General features: G+C 37.1%; 1 protein-coding gene across 2 annotated transcripts in view; it reads right to left on the minus strand.

The window, feature by feature from the left end:
- The window catches only part of khdrbs3 (KH domain containing, RNA binding, signal transduction associated 3), a 143,612-nt gene that overhangs the window by 51,357 nt on the left and 73,138 nt on the right, over window positions 1-19,117 (minus strand). For both annotated transcript variants that reach the window (XR_003597918.1, XM_028036683.1), the window contains exons 3-5: window positions 14,754-14,870; window positions 4,318-4,464; window positions 1,510-1,649 (exon numbers count right to left, since the gene is read on the minus strand). Coding sequence is in view for 1 of the 2 variants with exons in the window: in XM_028036683.1 (XP_027892484.1) it covers window positions 1,510-1,649; window positions 4,318-4,464; window positions 14,754-14,870 (404 nt within the window). In the remaining variant the exon portion in view is untranslated. The remainder of the gene's footprint in view (window positions 1-1,509; window positions 1,650-4,317; window positions 4,465-14,753; window positions 14,871-19,117) is intronic.

Consider the following 19,117-nt stretch of genomic DNA (forward strand, 5'->3'; position numbering starts at 1 on the left):
TGTTTAATGGGAGGAGCTAAACAGGTGTATCCTATTGGTGGTGATGAACAAGCCCAGGCAAGCAGGCTACGGACTTTGTTCGGTAGCCTGCTTGCTACTTGCTAATCAGTAGGTGGGTCAAAACACTTTGTTTCTCTCTCTCGCTTTTTTGTAACGAGTAACTAAACCACACATTGAAAATGTATCGGAGTAAAAGTACGCAATTAAGTTCGGCAATATAGTGAAGTAAAAGTGAAAGTCATCAAAAATTTTCATACTCGAGGAAAGTATGAAGTACTCCAAAATATACTTAAGTAAAGTAGTGAAGTATTTTTACTTCGTTACTATACAACACTGGTATATACTGCATGTCCAGCTGGACATTGTTGCCAATATTGAAAGCATCATGAAAAAGGAACATGAGAAAATGGAGAAATACTAAAGGCTCTACTGACAAACTGGCATCTTCTAAAGAAAATTGATTGGATTGTAGTGGATTTCATTTGTGCAGTAAAGGCAGTTCTATTCCACTGCATTTTCAAACTTGACTTGAAAATATATACGTAAATATATATATATATATGCTGTAAGTATTAGGACCGCAGTTAACATATAAACTTTTATTGTCTCTTATTCAAGAAACGTTTCCCCCTCCAAACACACAAGAAAATGTGCCTTTGTAGAAATAAACAAAATCAGATGTAATTGGGGAAAAAAAATCTGAGAGTAAAATTTTGGAAATTTTATGCAAGGGAATGCTGGAAAGCAAAAACTCGTTTCTTTGATGACAGCTGTACCTTTGCTTTTATTACTGCCCTAGGTAAAAGAAATATAACCAAACAATTGCAACAATTCCAGAAATTTAGTGCAGCTAGAACTTAAGTATGGGAGTGAGGACACAGAAATGTGCTTAAATCCAGGATTTATACATTTCTTTAAAAATAATTCATAATCTTAATTATTTCTAAGTCTGGCACTTATTTTACATCCAAATAAAACAGATAAACATTTGTACAACATTGCCTTTTAGTGCCCAGCAAATGTATTTACACTTCCCAATGACATAAGTTTAGTGGGATTTCTTGTGGCACAACAATGCAATGTAACACATAAGTACGAAGTGGGAGGAAAATATTTTGTATTTTTTCACAACATTTAGCAAATAATCAAAAAAGTGTGGCATCCATTAATACGCCACTTTCCGATTCACATTTTAATGGCTTTCCTGCTTCTATACTCAGGAAGTGAAAAACGATTCAATCAAATGATTTAATATATGTTCAGATTTACAGCATAATAGATTCATACACAACTTATGAAAGAATGTATGTACAGATCATTTCAGATACTTTATATTGTGTTTACATTTTTGTGAAGAACAAAGGATGTAACTGTGGTTCTATTATCCATTGGCATAAAGCTGAGCACATCAACTTGTGTTTCCCAGTAGCTCCTTAATTGTAAATAAAACACATTTCCCAGCAGAAGCCAGGAGAACATGCATCCAGATGCACATTTGGAACAGGTTACCTTGGAGGCCCTGGAACAGGTGTCCCCCTGCCACGGGCTGCCGACTTGCCCCTGACCGATGGCACCTTGGCATCCTCAGAGCCGCCGTTCAGGTATGTGAGCTCCTGCAGCTGGGCTTGTCTGATCTCATCATTGTAGTCCTGCACACACAAGAGAGCCACACATAAGCACACACACACACAGTGACGGCAACAGACTCGCTTTCAATTACACTGTATTAAATTACGTCCTTTATCTCCAGGGCTACAGCTCTGGGAATATCTAATTAATGTACTTTACAGTACTGCCGTGACTGCTGTTCCTGAAGCAGCAAAACATTCAGATCTCCTGCTGATAAAACCTTAGGACCCCATTTAGCTTCATCTTTTCACACTGTTGTTTTCCCCCTCTAAACTAGAACACATTAATTATCATTAAAAGAGGTCTTTAATCACAAAATACAGTTGTCATTTTTCAATAGATGGGTTTTTGGGGGAGACAGAGACAAGTAGCAACAGAGGACGGGTCGTCGGTGGGGTCTGCAGGATAATAAATGAAGGTATGCCAATTATTATAGCTCTGAGCATGAGAGACGTCATCTATGATAAAGAGAGGAAGAGTAAATAAGTTCCATTCTGAGGTGGCTGCCAAAGAGAGGTTGTCCCAGGAAAAGAGGTTCCCTCCTGCTCTCCGAGTCTTACATCTGCACTCTACTGTCAATCTTTCCTGATGACAATTCTCTGTCTTCATGGCAATCCTCAAGTGACACAGCATGTTTATTAGCTCCCTATGCTAACTTGGCTAATTTACTAAGTGAATGCCTAATGATCATCAATCAGTAAGCTGATCTTGAAACCATAAAATTAGGAATGTGACAATACATCCAGCCTATGGAAAGTTCGCTTAGGTCATATCTTCATGTTCTCATGCCTGTCTGAATCAATGTTTTTAAAAGTATAAATAAATACAATTTTTGATTGCAAGTTTGAAATTTCAAACTGTGCAGTTAAGGTGATCAAACCTTAACTGCACACAGTTTGTGTGTTTCGGATTTGAATTTGATGTAATTATATGCAGGTAAGATTACTTAGCATTCATTTGGCATAGGTAGCAAGTTCCAAAGATGATAAAATATTTTGCAGTGCGTGTGTGTACATATGTTGTGCATTTAGGACATTTTCTGATAAATTTACACACCTTCTAAATATGAATATGTCTTATCGGGGACAAAGTACTCTTTCAATGCGGTCCCCATTTTTGAGTTGAGTATAAGAGCTCAGTTAAGTTTAAGATTAGGTTAGAGTTAGTAATAAACTGATACTGATACCCCAATGACTTGGGGTAAAGGAACTTGTAGGGATAGACATAAATTAAGCAACTTAAATGAAAGGAAATCAATGCCGTCTCCTAGTGTATGTGTGTGTGTGTCCCTAACTTTACAGTATTTGTGGCAGAATTGCTCTACCCAAAAGTGAGGGAATGTAATATTCATCCATTTTGCTGCAGAATTAACTTCTTAACAACCACGCAAGCAGCAATTAGGACAGGCCATGACAACAATAATGAGGCAAAAATGACAAAAGATAGACTGGAATAAAGGGCAAAGGCAACCAGGTAACAAATAATGATTAATGAACAAAACAAAAATATTATAAAACTTGATTTCATAAATGTGTTAATACGTCAGGAAAATAACTTTGCACTGTGAGAATTGACACACCAGTCTCTGTGGTTCCAAGTCAGTGTGCCCCATCATCTTTTTTACGCCAATTTCCTACTCATTACCATCTTGTCCTTTTCTACAGCCATGTTGAACCATTTTGTACCCATGTACTAATTTTTCTTTCTAGGTCAAGGGTTTTTATGAATTACGGAATTAATTTATCATAGAAAGGACAAAAATCACTTAACTGAATGTATTATGGCCTATTTGTATTCATTTGCCTTTGATCCATATTTGGGTCAGTTGACTGTGACAAAAAACATCGTTATGGCCCAGAACCAAACCAAAATAGCTCTTTCGTTCAGGGATACTTATTGCAGCTATGAAAACCTATTTTGTTACAAAAGACCATGAATAAATAATAATACATAACTATAAAACCAATAGTAGCAACAGCTGTGAAATGCCCCACGGTGTTCATTTGGTACTGGAAGAAGTTAGGTATGAATAAACCAAAATGACCATCACTCGGCGTTAGTGCTCTGCCAGCGTTTACAAGCCATTAATATTCAATCGTTTTTTCCTTCCATGTAACCAAAATGCAGATACACCAATTAAAAGTGGTGGACAGAGCATTGTAATCTAGCCAGAACAGAGGTTGCTTTTAGTCAACATAACAATTCAGCTGAAGAACTACTTCCTGTTTTACTTTAAACAAGAGGCTCAAACATAGACACACTGTATAGGGACAAAGGATTTACTAGGGAATCATAATAACAGCTTAACCTTATTTGAAAAGACAAAGTCACTTGCTGACAGCTACTAGACAGCTCTTCATGAGGCACATTTCACCTCAACAAGAGATCTGATAACACATAATATCATAAAATCTTGTACTGTGAGATTTTGTTACACCCAAACTTAAAAGTCACTATGAAAACATCAGGACTGGCATTTTGTCCCCATTTTTATGAGAGGTCCCTGTTATGCACTCTCAGGGGTTGGTCCCCATCATGAATAGAAACAATAACATATACACACAAGGACTAAGTGAAAGAAATCATTCAAATCAATCAACTGCAAATTAATTAATTGGAAGAAGTTAGGTATGAGATTGTTGAGAAGAGGAAAAATTAAATGTTTTAGATATAGTGACGAGAACATACTGGAATGAGAAACTTCTTGATCTCTTCTAGAGCGTGGCCCATCCTGGCATAGGCCTCAGCTGGCGGGGCGAATACCTCGATGAGGACATGTAAGTCTTCGTTCAGATGGTGATATTTGGCCTCGCCGCTCTGCCGTAGCTCTTCTTCCTGATGGAACGTGACATTATTTAGTGTCAAAAGTAATGTTAAAAAAGGATTTAATGGAGCAAATTCTTGGACTTACAAACAGTATGTAAAAAGTGCCACACGGAAATATTTAATAATAAAAAAGGATCTACGGTCAGTTTTCTCTAATGAGTTACATGAGCGACAGCAAAAATACTGATGTGTGTTGTTTCAAACGTCTGCAAACAGGCAGTCCTTAACAGCTTTTCAATTGCATGTCATGTTTAACTGATTGCTGTAGTCGTCACAAAGCCGCCTCGCTTCACAACGGATCGTGGCGAGGAGGTAAAATACATGCTTGCATACCCTTCACCAAGATATCTACTCTGTTTGCCGCATTTCAGCCCATCTGTCTTTGAAATTGCTCAAACTTCATTAAAATAAATTAAGTCGCTCTGTGAGAAAAGGAATGCACTGATTTAAATATACTAGGCTACAATATTGATTCTCACCCCCCAAAAATCTGTGTCTTAAGAGGGTAGTCATTAAAGAAAATCCTTAACGTGGAAAAGAAAGAGCTGTTGCTTCTTTGTTTTGTTTCTTGAGACAGTTTGAATGAATGCGGTCTCACAGGAGTTTGGCTGAAAACAGTCAAAAGTAGCTTATTGAGCCCTAAATTAAAGTTGGACATGGTTACATTATTTACAGTGACTTCCAGATGTAATCTTGGGTCTTTTATAGATTTCATCATATAACTACTACAAATACTGTATTTTTTTAGACTTTTGTATGGTAGAAAACAACCATTAGTGTATAATTATAAAGTGATAGAAAATCCTTAAATAGTTTTCAAAATTAGATAGAAATCTGGCTATATGTGTTTATTTACAGTGTGACATGCAATGTGTGACAAGTGTTCATCCCCCAGGAACGCTGCTCAAAGTTTATGGACTGAGTTAAATGTAGACAACTCTAAACATACGGAAGCTGAAAATAAAGTCTCTGGCAAAAGATTTGATGAAGATAAAATCTGATTGAGCTTTGGAAAATATCATGAACAAAAATGTAATTCTCAAACTGTGACTCATTTCCAAAAAGCCTTGTATCTGTGTCTGCAGTAAAAGGTGGCTCTACAAAGTATTCACTCAATACAAGTGCAAAACACACTTATTTGTGCCGCCTTTAGAAACCTTTCATTTTCCTTCTATTTTAAAATAATCCACTGCTTTGTGTTGCTCTATTACATAAAACCCCAATAAGCAAAATGTTTGATTTCTTGTGGCAACATGATAAAATGTCACTGCAAAAACGTAAAATCTGACCAAGTATTTTTAGACTGGTTTCTAGTGCAAACATCTTAGTACACTTGAAATAAGACAAAACTAATTTACAAGTAGCATTTGAGCAAAATAAAGGAGCTGGTTTTAAGTAAATAATTCTGTAATATTAATGAAAAAGCACCACAGGCAAATCAAGTCTTATAAGTGAAATGATCTGCAGTGGAACTAGTACTTTTTAAGATCAATATTAAGGAAATATTCACTTAAAACAAGCTCTTATATACTGCTGAAAAGTTACTTGTTAATTAGTCTTGTCTCATTTCAGGTGTATTAACATATTTGCACTAGAAACCAGACCAAAAATACTTAGTAAGATTTTGTGTTTTTACAGTGTTAAACTTCAAACGGTACTCCCTCAAGGTACTGCAGAATTTGTGTTTTATTATAAGGCAATATATATGTAATTTAAAAAATAAGTAAAATTAAGTAAATAAGTCATTTTGTGTGGCTAAAAAACCCACAAATAAATCCAGACTTGATCCTTTGAGATGAATTTAGGCTGCAACACGGTGGGTCTCCACAGGTCACTCATGCTCACCAGATGCAGTGCTTTGTTATGTTGTTGATGGTGAGAAATAGGACAGCAAAAAGCCCTACATTACACAAATGAAACAGGTTTGCTGTCCCAGTTTCTCAATTTTAACAAAAAAAAGGGAAAGAGTCTTCTCTGGGGTCTTTCCGGTGGCAGCAAAGACCCCTTCCCCCTCCCTCCCATCCACCAGCATTCTAACCCGTATCTCTGATGTCACCTAATTATAAATAACCTTCTTTTCAGAGAGCCAATGGTATGTTAATGATATGTTAATTCCCCCCATAAATCAGTGCTTTTACGAATGCAGGGCTCCTCTGCGCTGTAGCCGTGCATGTCGGTGTGGAACGGGGAGTGTGAGCGCGGTGCTGGAAAGAGACAACCGCTCAGAAATCTGTCTCATCTCTTCCCTTTTATGTTTTTTTATGTAATCTGTGCTGCATTTGCATGAACAAATATAGGAAAAGCAATGTTTATCAAGTTCTTTCAACTAGAAAATATATATATGAGGACAATTGAGGAATTTAACGGCTTTTTATTTCACCCAATGCTTCATTGATATTGTCTGAATGTGTGGATCAGTGATCAGCAAAGTGGAATAATGGGGATGAAACAAAATGTGCCAATATTATTTACATGTTATTCTGTAAGAAGATTTCATACATGCTGTGGACTCTCTCGGTTCTGATAAGAGTGATCCATCATCTAGTGTCCAGAGCTAAGCAGCCTATGGGAAGGGATTACAGCTGTCTATTTTTCTTATCTACTGGCAGCATCTTCCTTCTGCTTACTTTTATTCCTGTAAATCTGCTTATGAAAAGCTGTTCACCCTGGAAACGGGGCCCCAGAGCGCTCTGGATGCACTGCAGAGCTCCTGTAGCCAGAGCTTTGAGGAAATGAATCATGTTACGCTTTAAGGATTTAACTGGAATTTAATGATGGATATTTTTATTACCATATCCATGATAGACGATGGTTCTACTGCAGACTCACTGTACTGAGCCACGTTATTCAAGATCAAGTGCATAGAATACATAAAATTTCTTTTCTGTTTTTTTTTTTTTTGGTCCTGGTAAAGTTTGCCAAGTCAAATCAAGTTCAAGTTGAAATCAGTTCAAAATACTTTAAGTCATAAACACATAACACAAAAACCAATTATGAAACAATAAATCAGTGAACATTACATTTTGTCAAATCCTATCATCAAAATCATCAAGCAACTACACATCAAATATATTGATAAATGCTCCAGTTATGAATAAATGATAACTCTAAGCAGGTGGGATTTTAGCCTTGATATGAAGGAACTCAGTGTTTCAGCTGTTTTGCAGTTTTTCTGGAAGTTTGTTCCAGATTTGTGGTGCATAGAAGCTGAATGCTCCTTCTCCATGTTTGATGCTGAGCAGAACCAGAACCAGTAGATCTGAGTGGTCTGGAAGGTTGGTACAACATGAGTGGTTCTTTATCTTGGTGCTAAGGCATTAATTGGATTTCCTTGCAACCTGCCTGTTTACTAGTGAAGATAGACCAGCCACAGGTGATATGCAGCTTGCAAAGCTTCATGTCCTTGACATGGCAAACAAATAGGATATTGTGCTCGGGTCAGATAAGACTAAAATCAAATTCAACCGTCAGGTTAAACACAAAGTGTGGCAGAAAATTAACACACCACAGCACAGTATAAGCCCCGTTCGGGCCACTTCTGGAAAGCTTTTATCAGGAAACTGGGAAAAGTTATTGACTCTACACACATCCCGAGCTCCACTGAAATGTGTTTGATGAAATCATTTAAAGCAGAGTAATTGCAAGTCAAATTGAAGACTTTTTAAGACCTTTTCGGTCTTAAATTGAATAAAATTTAAGACCAAAAAACTGTAAATACAGGGGATCGTTGGGGACCTTAATCAAGCATAGTAAAAGCTGTGACGTTTCTCGCCTTCTTATTGCATATGCCTTAACACCTATACTGCCAAGCATAAAGGTTTTTTCCGCCTAGCCTGGAATTAGTTGGCATCAAACACAGTCCAGGTCAAAATCCAGAATCTATGGCAAGACATAAAACCTCCTTTTCCTAGGACTTCCAATTAAGCACTGTGTTGAGCCAGTCTTTTGTGTAATTACAGTAAAAAAAAAAACATTTATTATAACTGTAACATGACAAAAATGAAAATAATACCAAAAAAATAAACTGTGAGGAGATTTAAAAGTCTTCAAAACCAGATCAATCAAAACTGCCCTCATCAGATCTTTTCATAGGCTCCAGTTTGAAGTGTGCAGCTGTGCCACCATGTTGTCAGACTTTCTTTGAAAACTTTAAAGTGCTCTTTTTCATCTGCGTTCTTTTTGTTAGAGTGATTTCAGCTATAACTGATCCAACAAGAGCGTAGAGCCAACAGGGTTTTGTTGCAAAAAGTCTCCACACACATTTCTGGTTTGTACAATTAGCCGCAGGTCAGAGGGGAATATATGTGAAAGAACAAAGCATTAAAACATGCATTTGTTTCGTTGCACTGGACCTAAAAGTTGGACTGAAAATACAGATGTGACATTACCTCCAGTCATTCACCCTGCCCAATACCTATTTCACCTCTTCTTAAATCTATAGAATAGAAATGCAGATGAGAAACTTTGACAGGCGTGAAGAAGTAATTTTGCACCGATGGCAAAAGAAATAACAGACAAATGACGGATATGTTCAGCTGCAATCATTTATATGACGACTGATTGTCTTTCGCAATCACAACAGACCTGGTAGCAGCTTTAACGTCTACAAATTTAATTCAGTTTCAATTGTAGCGTAAAATCACATCAAACCTAAGCAAAGTGACTCAGAGCTTCAAATCCGACATTTAATTTACTAGGAAAAGGAAAAAAAACATCAACTTATAAGATGCTGTCTGCGCCATTTATATTTGACTCCAGTGATTTGTGATCACATCAAAGAAAAGTTAACCAAACATGCAGATTTAAATGGAAAAATTTAATCTGAGTTGAAAATACATAATCTACAATAAACAAATCATGTGAATTTTTAATTTAACAAATTCATTCAAATTATGCCAGACCTAAAACGTTAAAATGGTTTCCACATTTTTCTTATTAAAAGACAGACATCCAATTTCCTTTGTTTGAAAAAAAAGTGTTTATTTTCAGCAATTAAAATGGGATTTGGGTCAGCACCTTTCATTGAAAAGGCTAAATTAAGCCAAGTTCAATAAATAAATTACAAGTTTATCAAGGTCTGTTTCTGAGTAAAGCTCACTGCACTGCAAATAAAAAATCTTACCAAGTATTTTGTCTAGTTTCTAGTGCAAATATCTTTAAGTAAGACGAAAACAGACCTACAGGTCACTTTCCAGCAAGATGTAAGTGTTTGTTTAAGTCAGTGATTCCTTAATACTGATGAAAAAGTAATTGTTTCGCTTGCAGATAATTTCACTAAAAAGTTTTTTTTACCCATGTTAGAAGTGAAATAATCTGCAAGGGGAACTAGATTTTTTATCAATATTCAAGAGTTACTGACTCAAAACAAGCTCCTATACCTGACAGAAAAGTTACTTGTAAGTTTGTTATTGTCTTATTTACAGTGTAATGAGATATTTGCACAAGAAACTAGGCAAAAATACTTGGTAAGATTTTATGTTTTTGTGGTGAATAGGTAAAAAAAGAAATATTTACAATGAACTTAAAAAGAGATACAAAGGTGAGTAAATTTTTGTTGCACCTACTACGACCAAGTTTCCGGTGATAATTTTGCCCTTAAATAAAATAAAGTTTCCATTGGCATCAAATACTGGTGCTGGGGGATTTGTTTCATTCATTCTCAAATTGCAGTCAGGGGCCACAAAGATCCAGCCTCACTCTGGTCACCCCTGATGTAGTGGATGATGCGAGTGTGAGTCTTTCAACTTGCTTGGACCAGTAATGAGTTCCCATTACAAGTCTGAAGGCTAACACACCCAGAGCTTAGACGTGTCACGGTGACATGATGTCATAGCGACTCCTGTCACACTGCACGAATATGCCAGATTGTCTGATTTTGTTGCTGCAGCAAAATCATATCAGACAGATTTGACAGAAATATCAGTCCAACAATAAGTGGCTGTTGGTGCGATTATTTTTGGAGTCAAACTCTGAAGAGAGAGAAAGAAGGAGGATAAGAAGAGAGGTATGTGCTTGCAGACATCGCAAAGGTTTACTAGTAAGTGTCTGGCACTACTTTATATTTGTTGGAAGTTGTGTTTGGTGGTACCACAGCTCAGTTAGGTGTCATTGTGACTGTCACACTCACTGACCGCAGACCGTCATTGTAAGCTTCTAAGATTTTCTTCCATGGTGAAAGATTTAGCGAAGTGTATGTAAACATGGCTTGACAAAGGAAACATGAAATGGTGGATTTAAAGGTATAACTAGGCCTGGAACGATACATTTTGCTGGATGACAAATTGTCCAAGTAATTATTGCAGTAAACGATAATATTGTCATTTTGGGACCATTTTCAAGTAATCTAATCATAATGTCATTAGAATCCAAATTTGCCCTCTCAGAGTTTAAGAAAGTTTAATTTTATGAAGAACACTTTACAGTAGAACTGGAAGATATTTTGAATATCCCAAATAAAATGGAAATAAAAACACACACAACCAAAACCCTAAATAAAACGGTGTCTTTAAAAAAAGGTCCAAACGAGGACTGGGTTTGCAAATTAGCCCGTTAACAGTTGTTTTGTTTTTAGCATGTAACATTGTTTAACGTGCTGTTCTTTATTAAATAAATTTAAACTGAAAAATATCATGGTGTCTTTGTGAACAAACTTGCCCTTCAAAAAATATTAACCATCAGAATGGAAATTGTCAAGCTTATTTTAATTTACCATGCAATTATTTGGATAACTACTTATTTCCTACAGGCTTATGTGTATTCATATAACAATGAGATATCTGTTCAGTGTTTGTAATAGTATAGTTAATAGCTTGTCTGAAATCAAGTTAAGTTACTAAGAATTTCTATGGTACAGGTTAAAAATGTTCATCATGTCATTCCTTTAAAGTCATTTTAAAATCCTCAGCTTGTTGTGTTAATGTCTGAAAAGTAGAACTGACAACAGTCTAAAAAACTACTACTACATGTGGTATGTGTTTATTCAAGATTTCTGCTAAAGAAAAAACAAAGAAACTGTCTTCCTGTTGCATATGACTCTAACCTGGAGAATCCCATGAGTTGTCAAATAATAAACTGAATTAGTTTTTATTTGACACCATACGGCGCACAGCACAACTCCCTCTGATTTCTGGGACACTTCTACCAAACGCAGGAGGTAATTCTCCAAAAGAAACACCTTGCAAATTAAACCAGACACAGAACTTGCTGAAAATGAAACAAAGAAATTAAGTTGTTTTATCTTTCCGGGAGAAATTAAAGAGGGAGCACAGCTCCCGAGGAAGGGGAAACGGACGAGTTAATCATGTTTCTAACAAGAGAGCCGTTATATCACCCTGCTCTGGAAGTGGCAGGACTATTGAGCCGCCATAACGCGGCGGGGAGACTGTGTCTACGAGCCGTTAGACCTCGGCGTGCCACCGCACCAACAAGGTCTCTCAGCGGTAAATATTTGCGCAATTATATCGAGCAATTGTCTCTGGCATGTAAGAGTTCAAAAGCGAATGCGCAGAACAATACAGTGCTGTGCCTTTAAAGGAGTCAGACTGCAATTATATTTCCTCCTAATGGGATTCACAGGGTGAAAACTGTCATTTAGCTCTTTTCAACCAGTCAATAACAACCCAGAAAAGTGGTAGACTCTAAGAATTCATAATTAAAGTATTTAAGTCAGGAGAAGCTCACCAAGCAACAGTCTTCAATCAATCAATCAATCAAATTTTATTTGTATAGCACATTTCAGCAGCAAGATATTTCAAAGTGCTTTACATCATTACAAACACAGAAACACAATGCAACATAGAATCAATAATCAAAACACAGCGTTAAGTCAAGTTCCATCAATAAATTTGTAATTGATTACATTTCAAATACAATCCTAAACAGGTGGGTTTTTAGTTGAGATTTAAAGAAAGTCAGTGTTTCAGCTGTTTTACAGTTTCCTGGAAGTTTGTTCCAAATTTTTGGTGCATAGATGCTGAAAGCTGCTTCTCCTCGTTTGGTTCTGGTTCTGGGGATGCAGAGCAGAACCAGAACCAGGCCAGTCTTGCTTAGGTTTTCTGCACTTTCAGATGGCCTTGCATCTAAAAAAGCCTTTGAGTGCTTCCTTTGCTCTGCAGTGGCCCAGTTTCCTAACCTCAGCTGGAAGTGGTATGAGCTGAAAACTACAAGGGCACACGCTGCGACGCTGCAAAACAGACGGCGTGTAAACCAGCCGAACATAAAGCAGAGGCGTCACTCAGCTTCCCCCCACCCCCAAAAAAACGGCGACTGCTCAGAGGGAGGGTGGCTGATGACGGCCGTAAATCTTGCAGAAGCAAAGCTCAAAAAAGAAGGGCCCATGTACCGTCGTCACACATCTCATCCGCTATCAGACTATTGATAGGCATAATCAGAATGAATGCGCTGTATGATGGCAAATCACTCCTGACAGAACGTCGGGTAGTGAGGGGAGACGCCGACAAGCAAAGGGAAGTCGATTTATTCCCAGTTAGATCGTTTGAAGAGCAATCAATTTTGCAGCTAAAGATCCGCTGTTGGAGCCGTTTGTATCTTTCCTTCATGTGCCGACATGATGGCAGATGATGGAAGTCACTCAGCTGGTTTGGGTTTGAAATTTCAGGCTAATATCTATCGTCTCGGTGCTAAAGAAGATCTTCCCCAGTCTGAATTCACATAAAAACAACAACAACAAAAAAACAACATCAGTCAAGGTAATGTGTTGTTTTTGTGTATCCGAGCTGACTGCGTGCGCTTTGCTCTGTGATGGAGCACTTGGCTTTGAAGGATCTCGAGCGCGTTTGGTGATCCCCGGGATCCTTCTCATTTCCATAAACTTTTGAAATGTTGTTTATAAGCTGGAGCAGTTTTTTGGCAAAACTCTTAACATGCAGCCGATGGATCCTGAGAGCCATCAATCAAGCGAAATCTGAGGCGCCGAGGTGACCGGCGACGTGGAGATGAGAGGAGGACGTGTTGAGAATGGCTCCTTTCAAGTTACGGAGGGAAAATGAAAGACAACCCAGACTTGAGAGATAAGGAAGATTAAGGGGGAAGTTTATTAAAGTTTTCGTAGTTTCTAATTTGAACTTAATTAGGCTCATTTTCACTATGCTCTGTGTCAGAATTTAAAAGATACTGACCTAAAATTTACTTGAGACCAATTTCTCATTAAGAATTGCAAATTAAGAAAATATTAAAGTTGACTTGTAACAGTTGCTACGAGTTGATTGGTTGACATTTTAGCTGTTGTTGCTGTAGTCTACTCTACATACCCAGAATCAGAACCAAACACACAAAAGCAGCATTCAGCTTCTAAGTACCACAAATCTGGAACAAACCTCCAGAAAACCGTAAAACAGCTGAAACACTGAGTTGCTTTAAATCAAGGCTAAAACTCTTTGATTAGTAGAAAGTGGAAAATTTGTCAACATATTTGTATTTGCTTGATGATTTTGATGATGACATTTGACAAAGTGTAATGTTATTTGCTTGTTTAATAATTGGTAACATTTTTTATGATGTAAAGCACTTGCTGCTGAAATTTAATATACAAATAAACTGGACTTGACTTCACTTAAAAAAAATTACCGACTAAGTACTGTAAGTTAGAGAGAGTTCTTTTGATAAGCTCAATATTTTTGAGAGAGAGTCTGGAGAAACAGACTTGAATTTGATGTTTTATTTCTGAACTAATTATATTTTCCAATTCAGCAGTTCAGATGTGAATATTTGGTAATTGCTTTGCTGCTGTCAAACCGTTTCTTATCTTGTATATTTCAGTTTATTAGACATTTTTGTAGAACATCACGTCCTGTTGATGTGCTCCACTTTGTGAAGTCCGTGTGCAGTGGGATAAAGAGTATTTAAGGTGTATTTTGAACATATTTAAAGTTTGGAGTTGGATATTATTGAGAAACATCAGTATTGGCTCTCTTTACAGAAATGTCATACCTAACCTTAAATTATGCTATGATTGTTCATATGGTTTATGAACAGTCGTCTTTTCCCAAAGAGCATTTCTTTACAGAGAAAAGGACAAAATCTAACCTTTTAGAATTCATAACTTGATGTTTTTCTGTGTAATTTCAAGGGTGAAGACAAGCATGATATACCCCCAAAAAAGTGCTGGAAAGCTTGTATCTCACTGGAAAGGAGAAAAAAAGACCTCTTGAGGGAAAGCAAGTTAACAGCATAAAGTCATCTCACCTTCAAACCTTGGTAAAAGTGGGTAACAGAGCACGAAATGAAATGTACAGGTGAAAGAGTCAAAGTAAAAATGAAATACCACACTTCAGGGTTACCTTCTCTTTGTCTCTCATGGATCCTTTTCCGAGAATCGACATCTTTGTGAGGGTGTCCTCTTGTAGTCTCTTTAACGAGTTCCCGCGTGGCCCAAGGAGCTTGCCGACAAAGTTAAACTGCAACAGAGAGAGAGAAAGAGAGGAAGAAAGAAAGAAGGAGGGGAGAAAAAGAAAGAAGAGAGAACTGGGATCAGAGTCTGTGTGTCTGAGATAAAAACAAAGCAAAGATTTGTCTTCTGTCTGTCAAATGTGGCTAAAAGATCTTTTTTAAAAGACTGATGCTAATGAAAACTTTTCATCTGCTTGTCCTGTTTTGCATGTTCCGAACATGACAAATGGACTACTTATGACTTTCTACGTTTGTTCACTAAAGCTCTAGGAGATTAAAAACTAATTCGATGACTCCTGAAGATCATTGATTGCATTAGGTTTTCAAAAAGGACTTTCCAAGACTGTGAAAAGACACTGTGAGGAAAACTGAAACATTTTCAGCTCGTTATATTCCCAGCAGTGTTTCTCACTTACAAAGAAGTCTGGCTGCTACCTGGGAAGCAGAAACCAGGACAAAAAAAAAAGGAAAGCGTTTGGAAACGGTTCATCAAGGAGTGTGGGGACATTGTTCCGAGAGATAAAGTACGTTAAAAACACACTGAATATGAACCTGACTGGAGACTCCACCTGAAGCTCCTCAGCTACAAGGAAACTTCAAACTGAATCTATGTTTCAAATTATTACAATGGACAGAACGGAGACACAGTCATAGTGACTTCCAGATGCTGCAACATCTCAGCTGGAAACATTAGTTTTGATTGGTCCTAAAATAAATCCGACCTGACCAAACATCCGACCCCAATCCAACCCGACTAAATCTAGCGACCCAAGCCCGACGTAAACCGACATATTATTTGAAACTTTTGCCAGTTCTCTGCAGACTTTGCTCTCTGCAGCCTGATTATTGTAATTTTCCCCGTTTTTAGCTTTTGCTTAATATCTTCCAGCTTCATTTTCTCACTTCGGTACAACAAACAAGAACATTTTTCTTCTTGATTCTTGCTTATCAAAGGAGGGTAATGACATGAAAAAAAAGATCATAAATATCTATGTTATGAAAAAGCTTTTTCATACTTCAAACTTGATGTTGGAAGTGAAGAATTATAAAAAAGGCAGTGTTTAGTAATGCCTCAGTTTAAGTTTGCTTTTTAATTTTCAAAAGTTAATCCATGCTTAATTTTTTTATACTTCAAACTTGAGACTGTAAGTGACATTTGAATTGTATTGTATTTTAAGGAATAAAATGCTTACTTTTTCATTCTTTTACTAGCGTAAGCAGCTACTACAGAATGGGACAAGTTTTTAATCGCTAAGAACAGCCCCACATTTCATAACAAAATGTATATAGACTGTAGAGAGGTAAGTAATCAGAGTTGCTTGAGCTGCAGTGTGAGGTTTCTACAGTCATTGATCTACCAGGAATCTTTCATGTTTCTCTCAGCTGTATAGAGATGCTATCTTTTATAGGCGGTTTAGTTCAGCTCCTCATCTACATCTCCTCTACATTTTATTTAGAAAGGGAGAGCTTAGTGGCAAACTCCTGCCAGCATGAACACAGGGCTCAGTAGTGATGCACCGATCTGCATCGGTGCATCCAATGCACCCAAACAAAAGGGGTAGATCTGTCTGAAGTCATGATTTATTATTAATTTTACATTATATTTAGAATCCCTAGTTGTACAGTATTTTGTGAACCATTTGAAAGAAGATTTCAGATGGTTCACAAAGTTTATTTATTGCGTGTTTGAGCAAAGCAGCCAACCTTTTGTTTTTGTCAGTTTCAGTTTCTTTATTGTTTATTTTACATTGGCTGTTCTATTTCTAATTGTACTGACTGAACAAATGAAAGTTGCATTGTTTATAAATGTTTGGCCAAACTTCTGATGCTACTGGTGTATTTAAGTGTTATGTACTGGTGCAAAATATCAAATAAATTTGTAATTCAGTACATAAATGTCTGTTTAACAAAAATTGAAACATTTTATGTCAATTCAGTGTTGTTTTTCTGTATTGGACCTGTATTGGCCAACACAAAATTTCAGATATCTGTATCGTATTGGAAGTGAAAAAGTGGATCGGTGCATCCCCAGTGCTGAGTTTTAATTCCAGTCAGACTGAACTCCAGCGTTTTCTCTGCTTCTGAAATTACACCATGTCAGGTGACCAGGTGAGGTCCCACGGCACAAACATTTTTTGGAAACAATTTTTTGGATAAAAGTCAACTTAAAATTACCACAAAAAACAAAATGAGTGGTTCCTCTAATGGATTCTAATTCACCAAACAAACTTTAAAAGGAGACAGAAGCGCTTAGGCATCAGGGGTTATTAGGAAATGTGCTCAGTTCAACTCATGTCCGGTGCATCCATCATTTCCACCTGGATACAGTCTTGATCGCCGATCTGTGCTACCCTTCAAACAATGGTTTGCAGGGGCTGGATCGCACCACGGCACATATTTTTTTCGCTTTTTGCCCACCGCATCCCGTCCGCCTGACAGGCTGTGGATGGGATGTTGTGCCTGGGATTGTTTGTGGAGACATCTCAGCCTGCTGACTTCCAGCGGCGAACTCGCCGATGGGTAAAAATGCTCGAACAAGCAGAAAAGCTTGTTTTCTGATGGAGAACAAAGCAACACCGTGCTGCTCCCCGCATCACAGTGCAGGAGCCATGTCAACTGCGCGTCAACTTGGGAATACAAATAAGCACTTATGGAAGTAAAGGAAAACAGACAAAAGATGGAGAATTTGAAGGGAACACATTCACTCTGTTTGCAATAAGTTTCCCGTTAAGGGCACCGAAACAGAGACTGTGAAGGAAAAAGAGAGAGAGAAAAAAAAAAGAAATATCCAACGTTCTCGGTTTGAAGTCAGATGTAGCACAGTTCCTCATTACTCTGCACAAACCAAGCGATCGGCTTTAATACTGGGAAACTCTCCCTCTGATATCCTCCGAGTAACCTACTATATTATTTACACAAGTTCATTATGTCTGATCTTATAAATGAAGTGCCTAATTCAATATTTCAGAGTCTTGTTGGTGCTCCATCCCAGCGGTGTAGAAACGCTTTGCAACAACTACCAAAAATACAAAGTTCAATGAACTCTGGGCTTTTTTTTGTCTTAAATTAAAAATATAAAATCATTTTATAATGATTTCTGTTGTTTTTGTGGGTTCAGCAATAAATTTAATGGCCAATGTTTAAGTGAATGGCTGTGTCAAGATATGTTTTGGAGTAAAACGTGTGTATATGTGGCTCTTCTTACTGTTATATTTAATTAAAACACAAACATAAAAATATATACATATAGAGAACCTGTCACAATAATAAAGAATAAAAAAATTAATCGCCTGACAAATTAAAGCAAACTCAATTATTTCCATTGGCATGATTTATCGTTTAGCTCTTTTTTTCTCTCTTTATATCAAAAACTGGCTGTTAAAAGTCTTCAGTTTTCATCTTTGGTCTGAAATAGCTCTGTTTTTTGCAGGACAATTTTGTTCACAAAGACGTCATATTTCATTTTATTTATTGTTTTTAAAAAAAAAAATTATTTTGGATATTTAAAATGTCTTCCAGTTCCAGTGTTAAATGTTCATTAGCATTTAAAGTTTATTGATCTTTGAGAATGTGTTCTTGCACTTTTACAGTTATATTAAAATCTCAAATAAGGCGTGCTGTGGTGGCGTAGTGGTTAGCGTGACCCACGTTTGGAGGCCTTGAGTCCTCGATGCGGCCGTCGCGGGTTCGATTCCCGGACCTGGCGATATTTTCCGCATGTCTTTCCCCCTCTCCCTCCCCCTTTGCTGTCAGCCTACTTTCATATGAGGGACACTAGAGCCCACAAAAGACCCCCTAGAGGGGAGAAAAAAAACCAATTCAAATAAAAGAAAATGTAAAAATGTTCTTCTGAGTCGGTTCTTAATGTTGTTTAGGGCCACACAGCGCCATGTTTGATGGCGATAAGCAACGCAACATGCTTTTTTTGTTGTTGATTTCAACGGTAGCATTTGTTACCCTATACAATAATCTAAGATAGATTATAGATTATTATGGTGGACTGAAATTGGAACGATTTGAAATATTTTTGTGCAGAAAAGTTTTTTTTTTTTTCATTTTCAAACTCAAGTCAAGTCTCTAATGAGAGAAAGGGTTTTCTAATCCAGCCTGCCTATAGCAACACATTGCTGTAGGTTAGGAATCAAAACCTTGTTCTCTTTGTCCTGAGGCCTAATTTAACACATGAATATTTAACATTTGTTCTTTAATATTTTAACGTTCTTCAGCAGTTATCTTTTAACCTTTTAATATTTGA

The sequence above is a fragment of the Xiphophorus couchianus genome, chromosome 13 (assembly GCF_001444195.1).
Source record: "Xiphophorus couchianus chromosome 13, X_couchianus-1.0, whole genome shotgun sequence".
In the NCBI taxonomy this organism is placed as follows: domain Eukaryota; kingdom Metazoa; phylum Chordata; class Actinopteri; order Cyprinodontiformes; family Poeciliidae; genus Xiphophorus; species Xiphophorus couchianus.